This window comes from Lepidochelys olivacea, assembly GCF_965140295.1.
Source record: "Lepidochelys olivacea isolate rLepOli2 genome assembly, chromosome: 15".
NCBI classification, from domain to species: Eukaryota; Metazoa; Chordata; order Testudines; family Cheloniidae; genus Lepidochelys; species Lepidochelys olivacea.
In genome coordinates, this window is record NC_140425.1 from 32,762,835 (window position 1) to 32,787,316 (window position 24,482).

The window sequence follows — 24,482 nt, forward strand, 5'->3', positions numbered from 1 at the left end:
CCTCTAGGCCCATTGATATGGTAACAAGCCCACTGCACCCTACAAACTTCATGGTTCTCACAATGATGCATACTTGAAGCTTCATGGTGATGGTGGAGACAGAACCTTGACTGTCCTGCTGCAAAAGGAGCAGCTCCATTAGCTGTTACTAGTGTGCGGCCAGTTTCATGTAGTAGAGGGCAGCAGTGTTCAGTCATGCTCATTGCAATATTACTATAGACTCTTCCAAGAGGAGTGATGACAAAATGGCACAATGTTTACATTTGTCTACAGTGGTAATTTTGGCTGTATTGGCATCTGTGCTGATAACCTGGTAGTAAATATTTACGTTGCTCAAGCTTTCAGTGTCTCTCTGCAAGTGCCAGAGATGAGTGCCATCCAGCACTGGTGATTATGGAATCTTCAAAGACTTTCTGCAGACCTTGTTACAACGGGTGAGTGAGGCTACCTTCAGGAGTGAAGGGGAGGAGTAAGAGACAGCTTCACTCAATCTCTTTTCATGCCATAGGACAACTCTTCTTGAAGAATGAGAGCTACTTGCTCTGGTCCCTCTGTTGATAGTCTTCCTGCAGGGTCTTGTTTGGAAGCTGTCAGTTGCCTCTCTTGAAGCTGAGTGCCCCTGTCCCCAGATAATCTCAATGAGCTGTTACTAGTTTACAAGACAGCAGGAGTAGAAGACAGACATACATTTGTGACACTTAGCACATGCTATCTCATCTTGGGAATCTTGTGGTACTATTCACTGCAGCTACACTGCCCTTGTGAATGCAAAGCATCCAAGGATTTCAATTCCAAGTCAATGGCCGATGAACATCACTAGCTATTCTTCCCCCCGGTACCTCCTTAGCATTGTTAGACCGTGCCATCCAAGGGAGCTCTTGGAAACACAGCTTAGTCTCTCTCAGATGTGGTAGCACATATGGCAGCAACACTGACCACATAGAGCCATCAGCACAGCTCCCAAGTGTAGCTCTTGAGTCTTGAGAAGAGTGCGTCACACTTTCTTGTCCATGAAAACAGATCAGGATACGTCCAATTGTTCTTAAGATCTTGTGGGTCCTCATTGTTTGTATCTGATGATAGTCAGAACCTAATCCCAGATAATAAATTACTTTGAACTTTATAATTTACTTATATGTTTACTATCATAGGGAAAGAACTGCTTGCAGACAGCAAAAAAAAAAGGGAGATCACCTACGTTTGGATTTCAGTATCTGAATATTCTTATTATATTAGAACTGGAGGTCTGGGAGCATTCAGGAACTGTCCATGTTACTTATTCTATTTTAAAACATTATATTATCAAAAACAAATTATTTCTATTAAAAACCGCAGAACTGCCTTGCATTGATAACATGACAGGAAAATTTCTTAGAGAAATCTGGACAAATTCTCCTCTCTTACTGCCTTGGAGCTGTACTGGTCTTCATGCATGCAGAACCAAGAGCCTAATTTGGTTGATATTCTTTTTTCTCTGGACATGCATTGTATTGCAATGCAAGTGTGGATATTATAGTATAAATTATTTCAACTAGCATAATCATAATCATGTTAATTGCTGTGTAATCTGCACTAATTATTGTTGTATGTCATTTGCTTTGGTGTGGATTGCACACTACAGAATTCTATTTGGCTTGCAAATGCTTTTAGATTTTTTGTTTCAGGTCTTAGTTTGCCTCCAATTTAGGGAAAGCATTTTCTGTGGTGTTTACAATATTTTGCTTTGCAATTATAATATGCTTACAAATTGTGCTTCTTCTAGCACTGCCCATAGCCCTAATTGAAACAATAGAGAAACACACACACTAAGCTTAACTGACATTCAGGAAGTAGCTGAAACCAGACAAATATGAGGAAATACATGGCTAAGGCCAACATTCCAGACCTCTGTGAGTTATTGATGGCACTTCAGTCTTAAGCTTTGAATTTACATACTAATGGGGTAACATTTCAGAATGGGACATGACTCTCTGTCTAGTGCTTCTGCCCTGTCATGCAAAGTTTCCTCTAACTCAGTGGTTCTCAGCCAGAGGTACATGTACCCCTGGGGGTACGCAGAGGTCTTCCCAGGGTACACCAACTCATCTACATATTTGCCTAGTTTGACAACAGGTTACATAAACCACACTAGCGAAGTCAGTGCAAACTAACATTCATACAGACAATGACTGGTTTATACTGCTCTATAGACCATACACTGAAATGTAAGTACAATATTTATATTCCAATCGATGTATTTGATAATTAAATGGTAAAAATGAGAACGTAGCAATTTTTCAGTAACAGGGTGCTGTGACACTTTTGGATTTTTTTGTCTGATTTTGTAAGCAAGCAGTTTTTAGGTGAGGTGAAACTTGGGGGTACACAAGACAAATCAGACTCCTGAAAGTGGGACAGTAGTCTGGAAAGGTAGAGAGCCACTACTCTAACTCCTTGCTTAGATTTGGTTGGGCGAGCATTTTTGGGGGGTGATTTTTCTTTTTTTCATGGCCAAAAATGTGTGGCTAGAATGGAAAGTTTAAAAACCGCAGGAATGACTCTTCTCAGTTAAATATGAGTGTACACTTGAACCATTGAAATAGGGATTCAGGCTTTTAAAAAATGTTTATTTTATTCAGTTTAAAACATGTTTGGCTTAACAGTGTGTCTTCTGTCTTTGATTAGTTAGTGTGCCTATCTGTCAGGCTTCCATGGCTCTTAAGAGAAGGTGGCTCGTTTATGTTATGTAACTGTATAAAAAAAAGATTATGGGATTACACTGTTTTCATTGCTTCTGCAAATCTCATACTGTTTGTAGGCTGAAATGTGGTGTGGCAGTGATCCCAGGTTAATGGGCTAAATTAGACTTGGTAACGTCCTATTGCTTCCTCTTCTGGGCCTTAATGATACATGCCCAATGGCTGTTCATAGTCTGGCCACAATGACAATAAATGCCTTTGCTATATTTATTTCTCAAATACCAAAGGCCCCAGCTGTGCATTGGCATGCGTTCCTGGGGACAGTACTGAGAGACAGCACAGTGCGACCAGTGTATTGACTCTCTAAAAAGCTTGGCGGTGGGGATGAGATTTGTCAGAGTGATGGTAGCAATTCACAGGCCTCTTCCATTTTCAGTCCTGGCTTTGCAACTCCCACAAACAGCCGGGCAAGCTTTGGCTGCACTGCCCTGTAATCAGATAGCCTGTGGTGAGGAGCATCTTGGGTGAAATCTCAGCTCATCCCTTGATGAGTGTGAATTTCACATGGGTCACCCCATATTTCAGACAGACGTGGGATTTACTGCAGAGAGGGGTGCTTTTACAACAGACGTTTTACACAGTTTCCATGCTTGGCTTGCATGCTTCTAAATGAAGCATGTGACATGAAAGCTCACCATCATGGTACACCCATTCCAATCCCTCATGGGTCTAGTGCACTCTTAGACCATCTGTCCAGCCACTTGTGTCACTCCCTTTACAAAGGAAGCAAGCGTTTAATTGCAGGCCCTTGGCATCGCTGCATTCACAATCATGTTTATTCTGTAGCGGAGCAAAGCCAAGAAACAGGAGCAGAAGATCATTGCACAACTCTTTATTAAACGAACTCCCAGAATACACAGCATATGGACCCTTTGAGTGAAATATATTTAGAACTGTGCTGAATTGTCTATCTTCATGAGATACTCATCTCATTAACATGAGGGTCTCAGTGCTCATCCCCTCTCTTTTCTGGCACATTTCCAAACTCATCTGAACTGGCCTACGAGATCCTTGCTTTGTCTCTTGTGAGGTGAATCAGGCACACACACAGACATCCAGGGATGTACTTCCCATTGGCCTAGCTCTGCTCCCGTTGCCATCAGAGGGAGGTTTCACTTTGATTTCAGTGCAGCTAGGTCCGTGCTGCGGACTTCTGAAAATGACACTCCTTGCTGCAAAGTTTTCAGTCTGAAAGTGGGTTTTTGGGAAGGCAGCATGGTGTGTGGAGAGGAGATTTCCCTTTCCATGGATTTTGAAGATAAGCCTAGGAAGGCTGAGAAATGAATTGAGCCCAGAGCCGCTACCTGGCTCTGCATTTTCAGAGTAGGGTCACTAAGTCTATAGTGTCAGGCTAGACAGAATTTCAAACTGGCTGTTCTTTGGCCCAGGCAGGAAAATAAAGAGGATATGACATCACTATCAGTGGGAATGATCCCAGAGACAGTATATCAACCCAGCAATCAGAAACTTGTTACAAAGGAGAAATTAGCCTCTGCTATGCAAAGTGCTTTCTCAGAATGTAATTAATTGCAAATGAAATTTACTTTCAGTCTCTGTGTGTGGCTAAAGAGTCAGGGTTGAAGCCTCTTTTAATAGTCACTACATCATATCAAGATAGCAGATAATACAGCGAACCGTTTCAGAGGAGGAGAAACATCAGCATAGCACAGAACTTCTCAGTGTTGGACGACGGCAAGAACTGAGGGATATTTCATTCAAGAGGAAAAGACCTCTTTGGCATGCAGCACTTTGTAACTGCTTGCTAAAGGCATATCAGCTTCCCCTCTGCTTTCCTCTGGATAAAATGCAGTGAAACGTACTAATATCAGATACAAACATAGCTACATTGCGCGACATAATATTAAGCACTGTCACCGTATGAAAGAGGCCATTAGATTCCTTTACAGTAGCTATGCTAAAGGATCAAGGTATAGTAGGTGGTGGTAATCTGTCTTGGTTGCATTCCAACTCCGGACAGTTTGTTTACAGATAAATTCAGAGGTGCAGCAGGTGGTTGTAGTAGACCTGCGGGGATATTCAGCACATGGACAGATCAAAAGTTTTAACTTATGTCATTATAATTTGATAAAATTTCTGGCAATTGAAACCAACATCCTAGAGAAGACTTGTCATAATGCAGGACTGGGTAGGAAAATACAGGCTGATTCTGCCACTATGCTCAAAATAAAGACGCCTGCAGCATGCAGAGCAGCAAGCCTGATGCTGACCAGGTTTACAGAAGTCTCTCCTCCCACACTTCCATCATGCCCCCCAATGGCGCACACTTTCTAATTGAAAATCTGTTTAGATTAAATCAGTGGAGGAACTGACTGACTGCCGCGCATGTAGGCTGCTAATTCTTTAAGGGTATTGGTTCTTTTTTTTTTCCAGACTTAGTGCAAAACTTTTAAAACAGCTGAATTCCTGCAGTGCCCATGCTCATTACACTCCAGGGAGTCAATCTCTTCTAATCTAACACCTTTGTCCTTGTCCTTGTCTAACACCTTGAGCTGGAAGGGCCCTTGAGAGGTCATCAAGTCCAGCACTGAGGCAGGACCAAGTATACCTAGGCCAGCCCTGACAGGTGTTTGTCCATCCTGTTCTTAAAAACCTACAGTGACGGGGATCCCACACACGCCCTTGGTAGCCTGATCCAGAGTTTAACTACCCAGAGAGCTAGAAAGTTTTTCCTACTATTTAATCTAAATCTCCCTTGCTGCCGATTAAGCCCATTACTTCTTGTCCTGTCTTCAGTGGACATGGAGAACAATTGACCACTGTCCTCTTTATAACAGCCCTCAATGTATTTGAAGACTGTACTCAGGTCCCTCTTGTGTCTCATCTTCCAAGACTGAACATGCCCTGTTTTTTTAAACTGTTCCTCATAGGTCATTTCACCATTTTTGTTGCTCTCCTCTGGACCCTCAACCGTTTGTCCAAATCTTTCTTAAAGTGTGGAACCCAGAACTGGACACAGAACTTCAGCTGAGGCCCCACCAGTGCTGAGTGGGACAATTACCTCCTGTGTCTTACATGTGATGCTGCTGTTAACATACCCCAGAATGATATGAGCTTTTTTTCACATCTACATCACATTGCTGACACATATTTAATTTGTGATCCACCATTATCCCCAGGTCCTTTTTAGCAATACTGCCATCTAGCTAGTTTATTCCCCATTTTGTAGCTGTGTATTTGATTTTTCCTTCCTAAGTGCACTACTTTGCATTTGTCTTTATTGAATTTCATCTTGTTGAATTCCAATCAATTCTCCAATTGGTCAGGGTTGTTTGAATTCCTCCAAAGTGCTTGCAACCCTTCCCAACTTGGTGTCCTCTGCAAATTTTATAAACATGCTCTCCACTCCATTATCCAAGTCATTAAAAATGCACTAGGGCATATCTGATGCCATAGTTTGCATTTCCCCATGTCTGCAGCACCATCTGTATTCCTCATAGATAGGGGCATACTTGTGAGCTGTTCCATTACTAGGCACTCTTGCTTGAAATGCCAGGGTTTTAAGGGCAGTAATGTTAATGAGGCTTTCTTTAATCCATATGAGCACCCTGTCGAACCTTCCAACTATCACAGCAGGACAATCTGTGCAATTGGTGAGAGGTGACTCATGGGGTTGAGCTCCTGGTCAATTCATGATGGAGAGACAGATTGGGCTGGAGGTGGCTGCTGGGTGTGAGCTGGGTGCTTCCTGCGAGGAGAGTGATAACGACTGTTCCCTGGGAGGAAAGGTGACACATTTGGGCAGTGTTTCCTTACTGGACAAGGCCTTGCTGCTGTTGCGCTAAACCACATTCATTATTTGCATTTTAATGTAAAAACCAATCAGGCCCTATGCTTACGCACCAAGCAGTGGATGCTTCTCCGAATTCATAGCGCTTTTGCTCCTTTGGTTTACGTACCATGCGGGGCAGCCCCGTCACTGCTCCCAGCTGGCACAGCACTTTATGTGACAAATGGAAATACGAGTCACTGGTCTGGGTGTCTTTGCTTTGGAGTTGTGTAGCTCTTGGTGCCTTGCTACACTGATGATTGTTTCGTAAGCAAAAATATGACATCCGAGTCCGAGGTCACAGTACAGAGCATTGTGAGGGTGATCCTCGTGCACCTCCGTTGTCTTGACTTGGCACTGCCTAGATAGGCCTAGCCCAGAGGTGGGCAAACTTTTGGCCCGAGGGCCACATTGGGGAATAGCAATTGTATGGCAGGCCATGAATGGTCACAAAATTTGGGTTGGGCTGCGGGAAGGGGTGCGGGCTCTGGGGTGGGGCTGGGGATAAGGAGTTTAGGGAGTAGGAGGGTGCTCTGGGCTGGGACTGAGGGGTTCGGAGGGCGGGAGGGGGATCAGGGCTGGGGCAGGGGTGTGGGAAGGGGTGCAGATTCTGGCTGGGATGCAGGCTCTGGGGTGGGGCTAGGGATGAGGGGCTTGGGGTGCAGGAGGGGGATCATGGCTGGGACAGGGGGCTGGGGCGTGGGGAGAGGCTCAGGAGTGCAGGCTCTGAGCAGTGCTTACCTCAAGCGGCTCCCAGAAGCAGTGGCATGTCCCTTCTCCAGCTCCTACGCGGAGGTGCAGCCAGGCAGCTCTGCACATTGCCCCATCCTTAGGCACTGCCCCTGCAGCTCCCATTGGAGCACAAGGGAGCCAGAGCGGGGCCATGCTGCTGCTTCCGGGAGCTGCGTGGTGCGGCCTCGACCCTGTGCCCCGGCCAGAGCGGGGCTGAGCCGCGTGGTACGGCTTGCGGGCTGTAGTTTGCCTACCCCGGCCTAGCCTGGGAGCCGGGCTGCCTGGGAGCCCAGCCACTATTTGCAATGAGTTGCTTTGTTTTCAAACACATAGAACACAGTTTGGATATGAGCTCCCAGGCAGAACGCTCTTTTCCCAGTCCCATTTGCCCACTCATAGACTTTAAGGCCACAAGGGACCATCCTGATCATCTAGCCTGACCTCCTGTATAACACAGGCTGCAGAGCCTCACCCAGCCACTCCTGTAACAGACCCCTGACCTCTGGCTGAGTTACTGACATCCTCAAAGCTTGATTTAAAGACTTCAAGTTACAGAGAATCCACCATTTACACTAGGTCAAACCAACCTCCCACCCTGCAGAGGAAGGTGAAGCGCCCCCCTTCCCCCCCCCCACAAGTCTCTGCCAATCTGACCTGATGGAAAATTCCTTCCCAACCCCAAATATGATGGTTAGTTAGAGCCTGAGCATGTGGGCGACACCCATCTCCAAACATCTGGGGAAAAATTCTCTGTCCAAACTCAGAGCCCTCCCCATCTAGTGTCCCATCTCTAGCTGTTGGAGAGATTTGCTAATAGCTGTCATGACTGGGCCAGATGCCATTGGAGGCAACCTCATCATACCATCCCCTCCAAAAACGTATCCGTTTCAGTCGAGGGTCTTTTGCCCCCTGTTTTCTTCTTGGAAGAAGAACTTCCCAGGACTTCACTCCTCTGATGGCTAGAAACCTTCGTCTAAATTGTTGGTGGCCAGTTTATATCCATTTGTTCTTGTGCCAGCATTGGCCCTTAACTTAAATAACTCCTCTCCTTCCCTAGTGGTTATCCCTTTGATGTATCTGTGGAGAGCAATCATATCTCCCCTCAGCCTTTGGCTGGTTGGTTAGACTAAACAAGCCAAACTCCTTAAGTCTGCTCTCTTGAGGCAGGTTCTCCATTCCTCTGACCATCACTGTAGCCCTTCTCACTGATCAGGATCTTCCTCACAAGGAGGTTACAAACCAGAAGGCTTTGTGTGAAGGAGCTGCTGCAGGAGCAGCATTATAAATGAGCCAGGTGCACCTAGAGAGCGGGAGCGCACAGACCATTTCACAGAGGCCGTTTTAAAAGCTCACTTAGCTCTTCCATACACAAGGTGGGATGGTTCCTCCGTGTCTGGCAGAAGCTATGTTTATTCATCAGGAAAAGAGGCTCAGATGTTGCTGTTGCCAGCATGGGGTTTTGAAGCACATTGATTATTCCATGGTGCATCTATAAATATGAAGGTTTGAACAGTACGTGCTTTTAATGCAGTCGTTTTTTTCAGGATCTCAGCAGAACAGCCCGGCCTTGGAGTGACACTGGCAGGGAAGATGCATTCAGTCATCAGACAGTCACTCTCTCACATATGTGGGCTTCAGGGCAGAGTCTTATGAATGGGGCCTTGATCCGCTTCTGGAGTAGAGGGAAGGGAGACTATTGGTGGCTCTGGATCCCGTTTAGTTTAAAGCCGCTTGTTATAAGGACCTGTGTCTGCAGCTAGGTGTGTGGAGCTGCACCTGAAGGGGTTAATTTGAAACCTAGAGCAGAGCTCAGTACATTGTTCCTTGGACATTTGGCTTCAGACCTAGGCTCACCCCTCCCTGTTAAGTGCTCTTGTGTGAGGTTCAATGCAGCGCTAAGAATGAAAGCCGTGCTGGGGATTCGCATCCGTGCTGTTCCTCAGCAGTGACTCGCGGCCAGGGGCGATGCACGGTTCATTCTCCCCAGCGGGGGCTGTGTTTTCTTCAACCAGCAGGTGCTGTCACTCTGCAGGCACCTACACGCCAGTGCTGTGGCTCGGCCCCCCGTGTCATCCTCACCCACTCGCTGACGGGGCCTGTGGGGCAACTGTCCAAAGCCAGGACTCAGCCCGGGGCAGCGGTAGTAGGCAGCCGCGGAGCTCTCTGTTTCTCTTAAGTGAAAGGTCTCCGAGAGCGGCTGTGCTTGGAGGCTCCATGTGGGAGCCCCTGCTTTTCTGCTCCTCCACAATTCAAGCCTTGGGCTCACCCCACACAATCCAGTCCAGGAATCCCAGTTCTTCTCTGAGCGCTCATGTTGGGAGCAGTTTGCAGGTCATTCTGTCTTCTCGTTACCAGCCATAGCAAGAGGCATTTTCAGGCTCCCAGTGAAAAGCGAGCCGGCCTTAGAACAGATGGCAGGCTTCTCTGCACTGCAGCTCCCTGCTGGCCAAAGCGCTCTGTGGCGAGCTAGCGTGGGCTGAAGAAGGGGAAACTCCAAACCACTCTGATTCGGGATAAAACACGGAGCTTGAGCAAGAGGGCCAAAGCAGGCAGGGTGGAAGGGTAAGCCCTTTACAACAGCTGGCCTAGACTCCACCAAACTTGGGAAGGACCAGAGTTGCCGTCCTTTAAAGCACAGCTCAGTAGCCATACTAATGGGCCAAACAGCCTGAGTTTAAAAGACTCCCAGCCTCTGGGATACGGCTGTGCCCTGCCAGTTGTCTTCTGACCGCAGGCCCAGTTGTACACCACACTGTAGGGCCGGCCTGTGTGCAGGAATGAATAGGGCAGGCGGTCACAGCAGGGGAAGGTGCACTGTGCAAGTGGCACAGGCCGATGGATTTAAACAAAGAATGTAATTTCCACCAAGTTCTGTGCGGGGAGCTGGGAGTGATGGGCACTGCATCCTAGCAGGATGGGTGTGTGGTGTTTGCTTTTACTTTTCAAGCTGCCAGAATCTGGTCACTTGGCTATTTTTAGATGCCCAGTAAGTGGGGGAGAAAAAGTAGAGCCATATGTCAAGAGTGCTGTTATGAGGAGAGGACAAAGCCCAGGGAACATGCCACGTTGTGAGGAGCACTGCTACAGTGACTTGCCGAGAAGCTTGCAGACCTTGAGCAACCTGCTCATTCCCCATCGGAAAAGACTGTCTGGGTAGAAAATCCACACAGGTCGTCACTGTGTGCAGAGAAGACATGACAAGTGTTTTCTCAATATAGTCCTTGCTGTTTCCTTACTTTAGAAACTCACTTGCAGCTTAAACTGATTTCCACGTACAGCGTGACTTGTCAAAAATGTCACAATGGACCGACTCAAGGGTTTGCAGAATAAAGAGCCGATGTTTGTTTCCTAGTAAGTGCAGCATGATAAATGTTGAGCCCTCCTTGAGAAGAGTGTACCTGCTGGATAGACTGAAGTGCAAGGCATGATTTTGTTAATCCAGTCTGTACAAGGTCTGGCTCATTCTCTCTTCCCACTGATCCTTAAACCAGCTACATCCTCAGTGCGAATCTCCCCAAGGACAGATCTCTGAGCAGGAGATGCTACATGTGCTTGCTCCCTTGCTGGATTCGTCCTGGTCTAAGCTGTTTCCTTACAGTGTCTCTGGTTCCTGATGTGACTCTGGTTTCTCCTTTCCCCACACTGTGGCATTACCCAGGGTGCACTCTGGACAGATGGACAGCTGTGCTTCCCCAGTTCTCCAACATGAGGTGCCTTTTACATTGTGAGAGCCACCACTCCTGGTCCTGCTCACACACAACCTCTAGCATGTAAATTATTCCAGCTGAATTACATGAAAGCTCTGACCAGTCAGTCATAATTACATGACACAAGCAAATTCCCAGTCCTAGACTTTCCCCCAGAAATGTGTGTCTTGTACTGCCCAGCACTCTCTTTCTGGATAATACAAGCTCATAGAAAGTCCGTCATTTCATCAATGGAAAATGCCATGCACAAACCCTATTATCTCAAGTGGAGGTTCCCAAACACGTCAGTCCAAACACACTGGTTTAGATAAACAATAAAACAAGTTTATTAACTACAAAAGAGATTTTAAGTGATTACAAGTAATGAGGCATAAAAGTCAGAACTGGGTAAAAGATAAAATGTAAACTAATACCTAATTTAGCAAGCCAAATTAATTCAAAGCAAAGGTTTTTCTTTGCTCTTTGCAGTCTTTTACTGGCTGGAAGCCTCCAAACCAGGACCCCTCAGACAGTTCAGTGTTCTTTCAGGTGCTGTTGATGGCATGAGCAGAGAGAAAGGGAGGAGAGAGAGGTAATTTTTGTTGTGTGTTCTCTATTCTTATATCGTTTCCTCCTCTTTGAGGATTATCTCCAGCTGGACTTCAGGTGACAGGAGGTCTGTGGGATGGGACCCCCACCTGTTTCTTTGCCAATATTTAAATTTCTTGCTTATACCCTTTTTCCTTTCAAAGAATGGCCGCTTAACTAGGTGATAGTCCACTTGGCTTTGTTGACACCTGGCTTGGGTGTTGGTTCATCTTTTGTTTCTGAGGAACTGGTTTGTGCCTCTAAACTTGGAGCATGTTACAGCAATGTTATACAGTAGAATCTTATAACTTACATACAATGTCGATACACGTATTTTACCAGGACAATAATGTTCAGCAGATTATGAGTTTTCAAATGATACATCACAAGGCACACTTTGTACAAAGTTTCTCATAGTCCTGTAAAAAGGGTGAACATAAAAGTATAGCCTGTCACACCCTCCCAAAGCCCATTTCATGTATTTGCAGCTGGGTTTTCTTTGGAGGTGTTTGCATGGAATTACTTCACTTCTGTTGTCTGAGGGCACATGTTGTTATAAAATTCTGCAGGACAAAACACAGGGTGACTGTTGCTGCCCCCAGATCACAGTACAGAAGCAGAGTGCATAGGTTTGCTCCATGTGCAATCACCTAACAGACACTGAAATGCAGACAGACCACTCCTATTCCACACAGAGCTGTTAATTTGGGAGGCATGTTCCTGTCTGTGCTCGAAGAATGATTTCCCTTCATTTTAGCGTGTGTGAAATCCAGAATTCTTTCTGAGAGTGCTTTGGAGGTATGGGAAGAAGCTGAGCATGTCCACCCCATGGTAAGGAGCAGGGAAGAGACAGGAAACAGGGCCCTGTTGTGCTCTGGGAGGAGTGGAAATGCTGTTAATAAAGCTGGAGTAATGAAATTCTGCCCGTCTCACTCACATGGCTGTTCTGACTACGCTGTTGCTTGTGCCCAGACTCAGGCAACTAAGCTAGCCTTCCCCTCTGCCATTCTGTTACAGCCAGCAGTCAGCATCTGACCTATGGCTTGGGGCTTGTTTTCGAATACTTTCCACAGGTCACAGGCATTCCGGCTGCCGCTGTTCCTAGTCTGGAATGAAATTCACTCTAGCAGGACAGGTCAGGCCTGAGGCCTGGGCACTGCTTAAGGCACTGGCTGCAGCGGTGAATTTCACTCTTGCTCATTAGTGCAAAGTGCTGAAGTTGCTGTTTTCAGGCAGTTTTGGCTTACACAGCGCTTAGACTACAGCACTTGCGATCACAAAGATCGCAGCACAGAGAAGTCAAGTCGTTTTGAGAGGCGGAACTCAGAATTCGCTCTCTATCCCTTCACCCCCTGAATCCCATTTACACAGTCTCTGCGCTGCTCTCACTCACAACTCTTATTAAGATGTACAACGGTGACTGATTTAGCCTCAGATCTCTTAACGCATCCCATCACCGCCTGGATGGCATAAAGTAATGATGATCACTGGATGTTGGTAGGTTTTACCTTAGCCTCCGATGACACAACCCCCAGAGCAGAGAAGTTTATATTCTCTATGATTGGCAGTCCAGGCTAGTGCAGATTAGTAGGATTAGTAGGATTTGGAACTGTTTTGTTAGTGTGATGATATGATGGGATTGCTTGTGATAAGGGGCAGGACTCAGCAGCCCTGGGGCTCACTTCCAGGTTCTGTTTTATGGTCCTAAAATCTCACGCTTCAGAGTTTCAGCTGGCCACCTGCAGGGGTCAGGAAGTGACACCACCCCCCCCCCCGCCCAAGCATCAGGGATAGCCACAGCTGGTGATGGGATATTGGGCTGGGTAGACCAGGCCTCTGAGGTGGCACGGAGCATTCTCTCTCTTGGGTGGTTGGCTGGCTGGCTTGCCACATGTGGGGTCACAAAGAAATTTTGTCCCAGGTCAGCTGGCAGTGACCCTGGGGTTTATTTTGCATTTTTGTTTTTGTTTTGTTTTGTTTTGGGGTTTGTTTTTTTTTTTTTTTTTTGCTTTCCTCTGCAGCATGTGGATGCAAGTCCCTTGCCAGGATTCTCTGGGTCTATCTCACTTAATCATTTCCCTGCCATTAGAGAGGCCTCAAGCACTAGTGCATCTCAGTCCCTCCTATTTTCTGCCTGTGGCACATAAAAATCTAATCTGGGCTGTAATACTTTGGGCTAATTTTGGTTCCTAGGCTTAGTACGTGATTGCTGGGTGGTGGTGGTGGCTGGTGATGCGCAGGAGGCTAGACTAGATGATCTGGCAGTTCCTTCTAGCCTTAAACCCTGTGACCCTGGTTGGGAGACAGTAACAGCCGAAGTCTCTGCTTTCCGGCCCTACTTGCATTGCAGGATGATTGGCAAAATATTGCGGCTGAGGGGCGGACACGCCATGGAAAATCACAGACAAGTAACAACGGACCTTTTTATTTGCCGCAGTGGAGTCTATTATTACTTTTCCATGGTTTTCCTCTGCCGGCTGCCTGAGGCTGAGAGCGAAGGCCAAGGGCTCTCAGCCCTAGCGTGGCTGGGGTTCCCACTTTCAGCCCCACACACGACGGGATTACTGCTGACAAAATTGCGGTGAAAGCCTAATATTGCGGAATCCACAATTTCCACAATATTGCAAGTGAAGTAGGGCCTTAGGTGTGATTTCATTTCTTCTCCTTAAAGGGAAAGCAGCAGCTGATGTTGCACATCAACCAAATAAGAATTCTCACAACTGCTCTTTGGACAAGGTCTAAAAGCAGCATGGTTCCTGTTGGTTGAATTTATAATATCACAGATAGGAAAAAACAATAAACAAGTGAGCGGTTCATTAAGTTTCAGACTCCAAACACTTTCGTAAGATAATGAGTCTGCTACGTTGAACAGTGCAGTGAATATCAGATTCTAACCCTTTCATGTTCACAGGCTGTTAGAGGTTCTTGCCTCTGTAGTGCAGTTTTATCTAAGCCTTGAAAACCAGAAGGAAAATTGAAGCTGCTGTCTGAAAAGCTGGCTGTTTAAATGATGAAATCCAGTGGTGCTGCAATTTACAACTTTGCTTGGAATCATAGAAATGGACAGGGGCAATTCCCATGTAAATCCTCTTGGAAGGATTACACCAGCTTTTCTGTAGGATACAATTTATGATTCCAAGAGATGACGTGAATGGTTTGGGACCTTCCATGAATTGGCTTTAAGTGAAAATTGCATGAAAGCCAGGGCTACAGCAATAGTATGCTCAGCATACTAGTATAGTCTTGTCACATGTGCCCCAGAATTTTATTGTATGCTAGTAAAATTGAAGTTTTTATGGCTCAATTTGTCTAGTGCGGGAAAGTCCAGCAGCTTGGGACCATTCTGGGTGAAAGCAGAGCTGTGTTTCTATCTGACTCATGGCTAGCCCTCTCCATCACTTGCTAGCCCCAGGTGTCAGGAGAGTTCTTAGGGCCTAATCCAAGGCTCACCGACATCAATAGGAGACTATCCATTGACCCAAAGGGCTGGTGGAGTGAGACCACGAGATGCTCATGAACCGATCAGAGGGGTGGGGAGGCCAGTGCATTTGGACAGGTGCTCCCATTTTAGGAGCCTCTCCCCTCCCTTCTCAGTTTGCTCAGGCCTCCTCCTGCTGCAGAACCTTGGTGCACCTTGTCTTACGTTGCTGGCTTTGGGAAATCAGAAGCCCACAACTGCACGGAGCAGCAGATGTTGTACAGAGGCTCAGCCGTCCCACACCATTTGATTTTGTGTATTGATGTCACGCAATAAGGAAAGTAGCTCAAATGCGCCGTTATCCTGTGACTTCTTCAGTTGCTTTTGGGTGCCAGTTTATCAACATGTCTCAAAATTTAAATTACTTTATGGTCAGTAGAGCCAGGTCTCAAGTTGCCCGGCATTGTCTCTGCAATTATTCACTACCATAATGTTACCATAGCAACTAGAACGCTTCCCTAGTCAGGATGGTTTATTATTGTCAAGGTAAAACTCCACTAGTGGTTTTGAAAACATCAGCCCTTCCATCACACACGGGTATTTATTTATATTTAGGTTCCTCTGGTCTAATCGACTATCCACACATTTTCTTCTTTTTGTTGTTAGACAAATTCAAAAGCAAGACATTTTTTCATGATAGAAAATTATAGGTCCTAAGTGATGATGTCTGACTGCAGTGATGCAGTACAAAATATAGTTTTGTGTTAGAAAATTCTAGGCTTCCTTTACAGCAGTATCTCCAGCTTCAAAACGCTGGAAAAAATTCTTTACAATCAAATACATTTTGACAAACTCCATTCATAGTTTCACAGGCAAGAATCTGAGGGAGAGCACCCTATAGATTGTTACTTGATATTATTGATCCAAAATTATATACCGTGAAGAAACATACGATAACTCCTCAAAATCTCAGTCATGCTGCACACAAGAAACAAAGCGAACTCCCCCATTCAGATATTGTTAAAATTAAATGGGGGGGGATGTGTTTTCAGGCCTTCAGATGAATGTGTGCGATCTTTTTTGAAGAATTTCACGTGGAACTTTGTGGCACAAAGGCTAACAATGATTGCAATCAATTTTCGCAGTCTCTCTGCAGCAGACAGGAGAGGAAGGAGTGTGTGTGGTGGTGGTGGGGTGCTTCTTAAACTGATTGCCTTTCTGTAGTTGTTTTGCACCATGGGCACTTCTGGAGTTATGCTGCAGCCTGTTCTGCAAAGGCAAAGACCCACCAGCTCAAAAAGGACTTTTCTTAAATCACAACTAATTTGAAATGGTGGCTAGGCCACACCTCACAGCCTACACGTCCATGAGATCCCACAGCCAAAAGGAAGGTTCATAACCTCACCAGGCACAAATGGGATAAAACTTTCCTGGTCTGTGGTGTTGTAACATTGTCCAGATTGGGAACACAGTCTCAAGGGGTTGGCACAAACTCTCAGGTAAAGATAGGGCACAAATACTTTCTCCGTCACCCAATAACTTCCCCCAGCCTACCAGCCTCATCTCATTCTTATCTGGATTGAGCTGCCGGCAGTTCACTCATATGCGCACCTCATCAGCCTCCTCATCCACCCTCCCAACAGCCCCAGAAATTCATCAAACCGGCATGGAGACAAGGTGCGTCTCTGCAGAGCACCACATTATAGTAAGAGCTCCCTCCTTGTACCGCCATCTCAGAACACTCAGCCAGGAAAGAGCAGACACAATATCTGCATAGGAACTTGGTCTTCCTTCATCACTGAGGGGAGATCGCCCTAGTGGTGTCTCGGACTCAGGGCTGTACCCAAATGGCGCAGAGTCAAAGAGATGTGTCATGGCGACTGGCCTGTCAGGGAGTTCTCTCGTCATCACCTTCCATAGGCTCCTAACCAGAAATGCTGGTTCACAGCTAGCCAGGCTGTCAGTGTCAAGCCTTGGTTTTTTGAGCTGCTCCTTTCAGAGAAGCCGGCATCTGCCATCCCTAGTGAAGGCACGGAGACTCTCCACTGGCAGTGGGAACTGATACTTTGCCAATAGCCTTTCCCAATGAGGCATGGCACCTTATTCTTGCATTTCCTCCTGCTCAATGTGTCTGCCCTTAAAAAAAAGCTCCAGTGAGTCAACAACAATAATGTTCCATTCAAATACTTGCTGATACTGTTTACCAAAGAACATGCCCTTGTTAAGGGAATGGTAGGGAATTCTAAAGACACACTGTATTCCTTTTCTAGGGAAAGCTACAAGCTTTAAGAGCATCATCCCATTAATAATAGCTACGACAACGATAGCTATCAGTTGACAGGGATTAATTAGCAGAGCCTGCATCACTCCTTTAATTAAAAATCAGCATTTGTGGTTGTTTGCAGAAGGAATTCCCATACCCCCTCCATCCCTGCCCTCAGGTCTCTGCGGCACCTTCTGCCAGCGCTGCTCAAGTCTTCCATTTGCTGGTGAATGGATTCTCCCCAAATTGCACTGGTTTTAAAAGGGCAATAGATGACGTTCGATAAAGCAAAGGTTAACTAGCTCCACTTGCTTTGCTCTTTCATTGGAGTCTAATTTTACATCACAGCTAGGTTCCTGTTTCCTGGGAGCAGGTTTTTGATTTTGGCTTATGTTCCATTCTAAAAAGCTGTTTTCATCAAGGCAAATCCTGAAATACCCCCGAATGGAAGGAGTTTGTCCCGTTGTGTGTGCTGTTCATATCCAGCCCATAGCCAGGTGTTTATTTTGCTCTTAGAGATCATAATTAGTTCCTCCTACCAAAGGAAGCACTGGAGAAACATACCATGCAGTAACATTGGGATAGTGCGCTATAATTCAGCTTCATGAAGAGTCAGTGTATCATCTTTGGGTAGTGACAGAAATCAAATAAATCCCATGTATTGCTAAAATCTATTGAGAAAGCAACCCATTTTGAGGCATGTCTTGGTATGTCAGATTGATGCAGTACACTGTCTGTGATGTGATCTACCTTGAGTCAATCATTTTAGCTTCTCTAGTTTACTCAGAGACATTTATGTTGAGTTCAGTTATGCTCAAAAGTGTCATTTAATGAAACAGCTAGAGTTCATTTACTTGCAATAAGCAATTCCTACGTAGAGTCAATGGTTCAGTTGAGACGAGAAGGTAAGAACAGGTTTCTGGATACCAGGACATGGCCTTTCTGACTGACGTTGCGGCTACATCAAGTCATGTAACTTAAACTAACATGTATCTCTTTCCGTTGTTGCTTAGGATGAACAAAGAAATCAAAGATCAAGAAACGAACCGACCAGCTTCTGCACTGAGTGCTCGGAAAGGGGAATACGGAAGAACTATGGGTGAGACAGATTTTGTCAAGGATGTGAGTCATGTAGTTGGCACTCAAAGATGGGAATTAGGAAGAATTGTGGATGAGGAGGAGACTGACAGTCAGAAAAAAGCTATGGATAAATTAGGAGCTATATCTCCATCTGTGATGAGAAGGAGGTCAACTCCTACAGCAGAAGAGAAGTTTCCAAGCTCTTCATCTGCACTTTCTGAATATGTAGAAGAGCTGAGGAGGAAAAGGGCAACAGAGAAAGAGCAGGGAACATTAGGATTAGAGGATACCTCTCCCCTGCCAATCTACCAAACAACTGGTGCCTCCTCCCTGAGAAGATGCAGGACTTTCAAAGAGGATGATGAATTCCCAATAAAGTTTGGAGTCAATGAACGTACAGAAAGTACAGGAGTGCCTGCAGGAGCTAGCCTAGTGCGTTCATCCAGTTTAAAATGCATATCATCTGAGAACACAGAGCCAGCGCGCTCCCCAGCTCTCACAAGAATATCAAAGTTTGGCTCTTGTGACTCACTCCTACACAATATTGATAATTCCAGCTTAACACTGAGTTCACCAGCTGTGGGAGCAGATGCGTTCAATATATCGAGACTTAAGCCATGGAGAAGTTACCTTGAGCCATCATTAGAGGACACAGCCAATGCTGATCTGGGGAAAGAGTCTCTGGTATTTCAGAATAAGCAGTTCCGTGATGTTATGGCTGAAGGAAAGGAAAGCGACCCGTTCACTTGGAAAATACCAATTCTCAACTATGAAAGGAGAACAAATGTTGATTTTGATGACTTCCTTCCAGCAATTCGAAAATCCCAGTCAACAAGCAGTTTGTCCAGACCTGACAAGGACAGGAGAGAAGGCCAGAGGCCAGTGAGCGTTCATTTTGAAGACCAGGCTACGGCAGGCAGCACTGTTTTGTCTGAAATAAAGACCATTTCAAAGGCCAAAGAGGATGCTGGAAACCTCTCTGACTCATCTTCATCCTCTGGCTCGATCATTTCTTTTAAAAGTGCTGACAGCATCAAGAGCCGACCAAAGATTCAAAGACCAGAAGGTGAAGGATGCGTCGGAAAACTAATTACTGAAGGTGCTAAAGATGAAAGGCGATGGGAGGCAGAAGGGAAAGAGGATGACGTAAATAGCATTATGATGAAATATCTAGGAAAAGATTAAGGTAAACTTGCTGATATTCTAACCACGACCCGTCTGTACGGTTAACTGAGGCCAGCTGTTACAGGTTTGCTATTTGTGCCCCTGAGCTAGAGGCTCTGCCAGTATTTTCACTGCAAATTCTTCTCTCCAGAGGCTTCTAGTCTGGAATAGCCTAGTCCTGGCTAATAAGCAAAACTCTGACCAGAATCTACCTTTTTACTTGGCTTTATTGATAAATAATGTTAACATAATGAATAATCATCCCTTGGCGGTCCCTCCATACCAAATTAGGGCTACATTCTGGCCAGAGCAGAACTAGCCCCAAGACAGCATACGCCTCCCCTCTCCCATGTGCTGCTCCTGCTCCAGGGGCCAGTGTGCAGGAGGGAGGGACCAAGGCTCCCCCCAGCAACCCCATTTGCGAGGTGTTGAGAGAGCAGGCCATGCAGCTGCCCTGCGCACACGGAGTGCCATTGTGCTTGGCCCTGACACAGGCTGTACAAGGGATAAAGGGAGGCTCCTTGCCCTTTCCTGACCCTTGCACTGCCTACGGACCAAGCAGGATCTGGTCCCAAGTGAGCAGTTTAAGAACCTGGTCTTTGCTTTGCACCCGGCTAGAGGAGGAAGTGTCCTGCAGGGAGCCCAATTCCCCATTGACACCAGTGCACGGTGGGCATGAAGCACCACCATTTGGAGCTAGCTGCGTTTTACACCCCCTTTGCACTGCTGTCAATGATGGGAGAGCAAGGGAATCTCTTCTGAACAGACTGCTTTGAGCCTCCCCTAGCCCCTCGCCCTTACCTATTCACTGTAATATCATCACCTAGCTCTTCTCACATTTTATTACATCGAGTGTCTCTGGAACGTTTCTGAGACTGCACCTCTACCATTTTACTTGTTTTATTAATCTAAAACATTGACGAGCTTGAGCCCCGAAACACACCTCTCCAGAGAATGTAGGTTTTGCTTCTAGTCACTCTTACCTCCTGTATTCAGTGTTTGATTCTGACAACCAGTTGGATGCAATTCTCTTACTGCCTTTGATGCTTCCAGGTTTGAAAGCAGACTCTCTAATGAATGCATCATAACCGGAACTGTGTTTAAAATAGATTAGAAAAATGTTTTGTAAAAATGCAGCCTTTAGACAAACTTATTGGATGTCAAGCTGTGACCAAATCTGTTCAACACAGGAGCGGAGGAGGTCTTAATAAAATATTTCTTTATGGGAAGCTGCATTTGCATAATAAGATGTCCCACTTTCCCCCAGACTTCATTTTAATAAAGCAAGTGGCATCTATAAACTATGAAGCCCAGTAACATCAACCAGCCGAAAAAGCATGCCCTTTGCTCGTAATGAGAGTAGGAGTGCCCAAAAGGAGAAACGTAACTTAAATGAATGAGCCCTCGATGCTGTCAGGTAGCAAAGAAAGGACAGATGTTTGTTCGCATTAGGAAACTCTGCAGAATAACCAGGGAGTGGCTCTCAGTATGGCCAAGCCCACACGGGAGTCGTCCTCTCTGAACGGACTGTGGCATCAGTAGCTGAATTGTTCTGTCCTGAATCCACGGTATGAACCGTGTCACTGAACATGCCTCTTCATACATCTTTTTCATTTTTTAGTTCCCAGAAGTTGAGACCTTGTTTGAAGCAGTCATAATTTCGTGGTTATTAGAAGACAGATACGTAGGTGGCTTTCATTGGCTCCTTCTTGTCTGCAGCATGCTATTCTTCCTGACCAAAAGCACAATGACATGAGAGACAGAGATTCGATGTGCACTACAATGGGAAGCTGTGTTCTGACCTCTGCTTGCTTTATACAAAATAAAATATTTGCTTCTTTGACTTAAGTCTCTTCTCTTCTTTCCTTTCCTTGCACTGAGAACAGGCAGCTGAAAACAAAATGCATGTATTGAAAAGTTCACCAATACGTAAGTGCAGCCCGCTGCCGCGGGGAGCTTTAAGGGACATTTCTCAGTGTGTACAGGGGTCCTTAGTATCATCTGCACTTAAGTCTTAATAAACAAAGTTTCTGGCAACTTTTACTTCAAATAGATTTTTGCTCTGTCATTGAATCTGTGCATTTTAATGATCCCACTCAAAATTCTAGCTTCCCAGGAAAGGGCAAAACTTCCAGGGTTTATTTTACTAGGTGTTTGTAGCAAAACTGTGAAGCTCTTCAGAAAATGTCTTTCACTGCCAATGTCTAAGACACTTTTTCAATCTGCTGGCACGTTGACTGGCTCTTGTAAGGTTGAATTAGGTGGGTGTTCTAACTCATTTGCTAAATACTTTTTGGCATCACCAGAAATTTTGCACTTAGGCAATTTTCAGTGTTTCAGCCTTTAGAATTCCTCACACTCCTTTTCTGCTGCATTTTTAGTTTAAATTAAACCTTTGTAGCAAGAAGCATTTTCTTTCTCACAGATGGCTGCAAAACTTTCATATTAGGGTTCATTTAAGCAGTTACACACAGATGTTTACAATATGCACAAAACTAGGTAAACTTTTCCATCTCCTTTCTGGCTTTGTGCAGTCCTAAGCACCGCCTCTCTGCCAGCAGAGAACACCTGATATGTTCGGGTTTCCTCATGCCTGTGTCTGGGCCCAGGGTAACTTTTCCTGAGTTCTGGTGCATTTTTCTAAAGGAAATAATGGAAGAATTGTGCAGTGCCATAGATTATCTCTGATTACTGCCACACAATTTTAACACACCTGGTTAATGTCCCCCCCATTATTGGAAGCAAAACCAATCCATTGTGTAGGTTTTCCACCTATAAAAATGATCTAAATGAGATACTTGCCATTGACCTTACAAAATGGCTCTAAAAAAGCTCATCTGTAAGGGCTGAAGTTCAATCATGATCATGGTAGTGTCATGGGCTCATCTCTAACTGTACGGTCTAGTGGACCATGGGGCTTATTTTAACCTGTGCTTTGTGTGCTGCAAGCTTTGTGAATGCTCTGACTATCCTGGCTTGTGTCTTGTCTGACGTGGCTTGATGGCAATTCCTCTGTTTGGCAAACTCGTGCTCCTCGCTCGGCGAGAGCAGCCCCGTTCATGATGCACCCCGAGGTATTCGCGGGAACGTCAGTTTGTCACCACCGTGGACTGGAGAAGAATCATGTATTTCTGTCTTGCAATCTAGCGGAGAACAAATGCCTGGCTGATTTTATACTTATCAAGTAAGAATATTATTAGAGTCAGATTGAACAACAAATAACAGTACGGAGAGCATACAGCAGCGCGTGTAGGAATACACTCCCCCCTTCGCCATTCTGCACACAGCCTTGTGAGTAGTACATGAAAGTGTGAAAGGGAAAGGCCAGCAAAACTCATGTGTTAGAGCAAAGAACATAGATGCACAAGGACATGTTCCCCTGGTGAAAAGCAGGTGCTACTAGCCCCCTCCAGGCCAAGGCCGGTGGATGCTCAGTGTGGAGTTTACGGTGCAATGCTGAAACTTTTCTTGCCAGCTCACCCCCAGCATGGCGCTGCACCTACTTTTGTCACAAGCTGGACAGCAATCATATGCTCTCACTTCCTAGCATTCTGCTTTTAATGACTTTGGCAGCTGGCCCAGCTCATTTCTGAGCACAGCTTGATTCCCAGTCCAGGTAAAATGGTTATGTGAGGGAGTTCAAAGCGGGACCTTGTTGGACACTTTGCCTTTAGTGGAAGGAAACACTGATGCGTATTTGATTTGAAATGCATGGTAACGCAATGCTTGGGATTTGCACAGGCTGCCCAGAATGGTCAAGGACTCCAAAGGAACATTGCAGCCAAGCCACCCGGCACCATTGCTTGTTCCATTCATAGTAACTATTATTCCTTGTTTAGAATTTAAGCTCCTCAGAGCAGGAACCATCTCTGTCCCTTTGTCGCATTCAAACCCGTGCAAATTTTCAGTGTTTAGCTGAGGATCAACAGTAAGAAGAGCATTAAACTCCAGCGTGGACAGGGTGTAGGGGCTATTATATACTCTGCTATTACTACGAGTGAGAGCTTTCCACATTCACAGTGCTTTCCAAATATTAAGAAACTCTTACCACACCCCTGGGAGTTGGGGTAAGTAGGTCTCATGGCCTGCGCAATTAGAATGATTTCAGGCTGTGGAGCAGTTCATCAGGTGCATATGTTACCTTCGGAAAAAAGGGTCCTGCTTTCAAAGCCGAAACGTATTCAAAGTGTTCCTGGTGGAGTTCTTTATTAAAAGGGTTTTTTATGGGCATATTAAATTCCTCCAGAGTTCTCAGTGCAATACCATTAAGAAATCATGGCTTTTTTTTTTTAAGATCCTTTTCCCTTGAAAACTGACAAAATGGATCCCCACAATACGCTGCACACTCATTATAGCCTTTGCAATTTCTGAAATGGAACCATGTCTTTTTTCAGTTCTCACTCTGTAAAAAAAAGAAAGAGGCAAACGAAAAAATGATTTAAAAAAACCTCAACCCCTCCTCCTCCTCCTCTTCATTCATATATTACAAAAAGAAAAATCACAGATTGTGTATTTCAGAACAGAGAAATCTGTGTAGCCTATCCTTCAAACCAGCCTGAACCTCTGGGCAGCTTTTATAGCTAATAGCTCTCTGGGAAAAAAACACAACAGGACAGAATAGACTGAACATGTCAAGATCCCTGTTTGCCTGGGACTTTCGCCTAATGAAATTCAGCATCTGCATAAAATTTATGAGGAGAGGGGGTTCTCATGCAATTTTTCAGTGCGAATTAGATTAAGTGGCTCCCACTTCAACACATGCCTGCACATATTGGACGATGCCACAGAGTTCCCCGGTGCTGGGGACGCAAAAGGAAGAACAGAGGCTGAAGCAATGGAGATGGCTGCAGTACCTCATTCGAGGGAGTTATTGAGGTAGCATTCTGAAAGGAGTTTGTTTTGGGTTTTTACTGTCTCTGATGTATTCACCCAGCTTTCCTGCCTGCATTTTGAGTTCTGCCACATGTTTATTATGGCTGCAGACAGGAGCAAGGCTTGGTGATTCCATGCAGACAAAAGCAGACCT

At 45.5% G+C, this 24,482-nt stretch overlaps 1 protein-coding gene across 1 annotated transcript in view; it reads left to right on the forward strand.

Annotated features, from left to right (window-relative positions):
• MYO18B (myosin XVIIIB) overlaps window positions 1-21,304 on the forward strand; it is a 183,793-nt gene extending 162,489 nt beyond the window's left edge. Inside the window, exon 41 of the mRNA XM_084648640.1 lies at window positions 18,226-21,304. Within this exon, the coding sequence (XP_084504766.1) occupies window positions 18,226-19,477 (1,252 nt within the window). The 3' untranslated portion in view covers window positions 19,478-21,304. The remainder of the gene's footprint in view (window positions 1-18,225) is intronic.
• The last annotated feature ends 3,178 nt before the right edge of the window (window positions 21,305-24,482 follow it).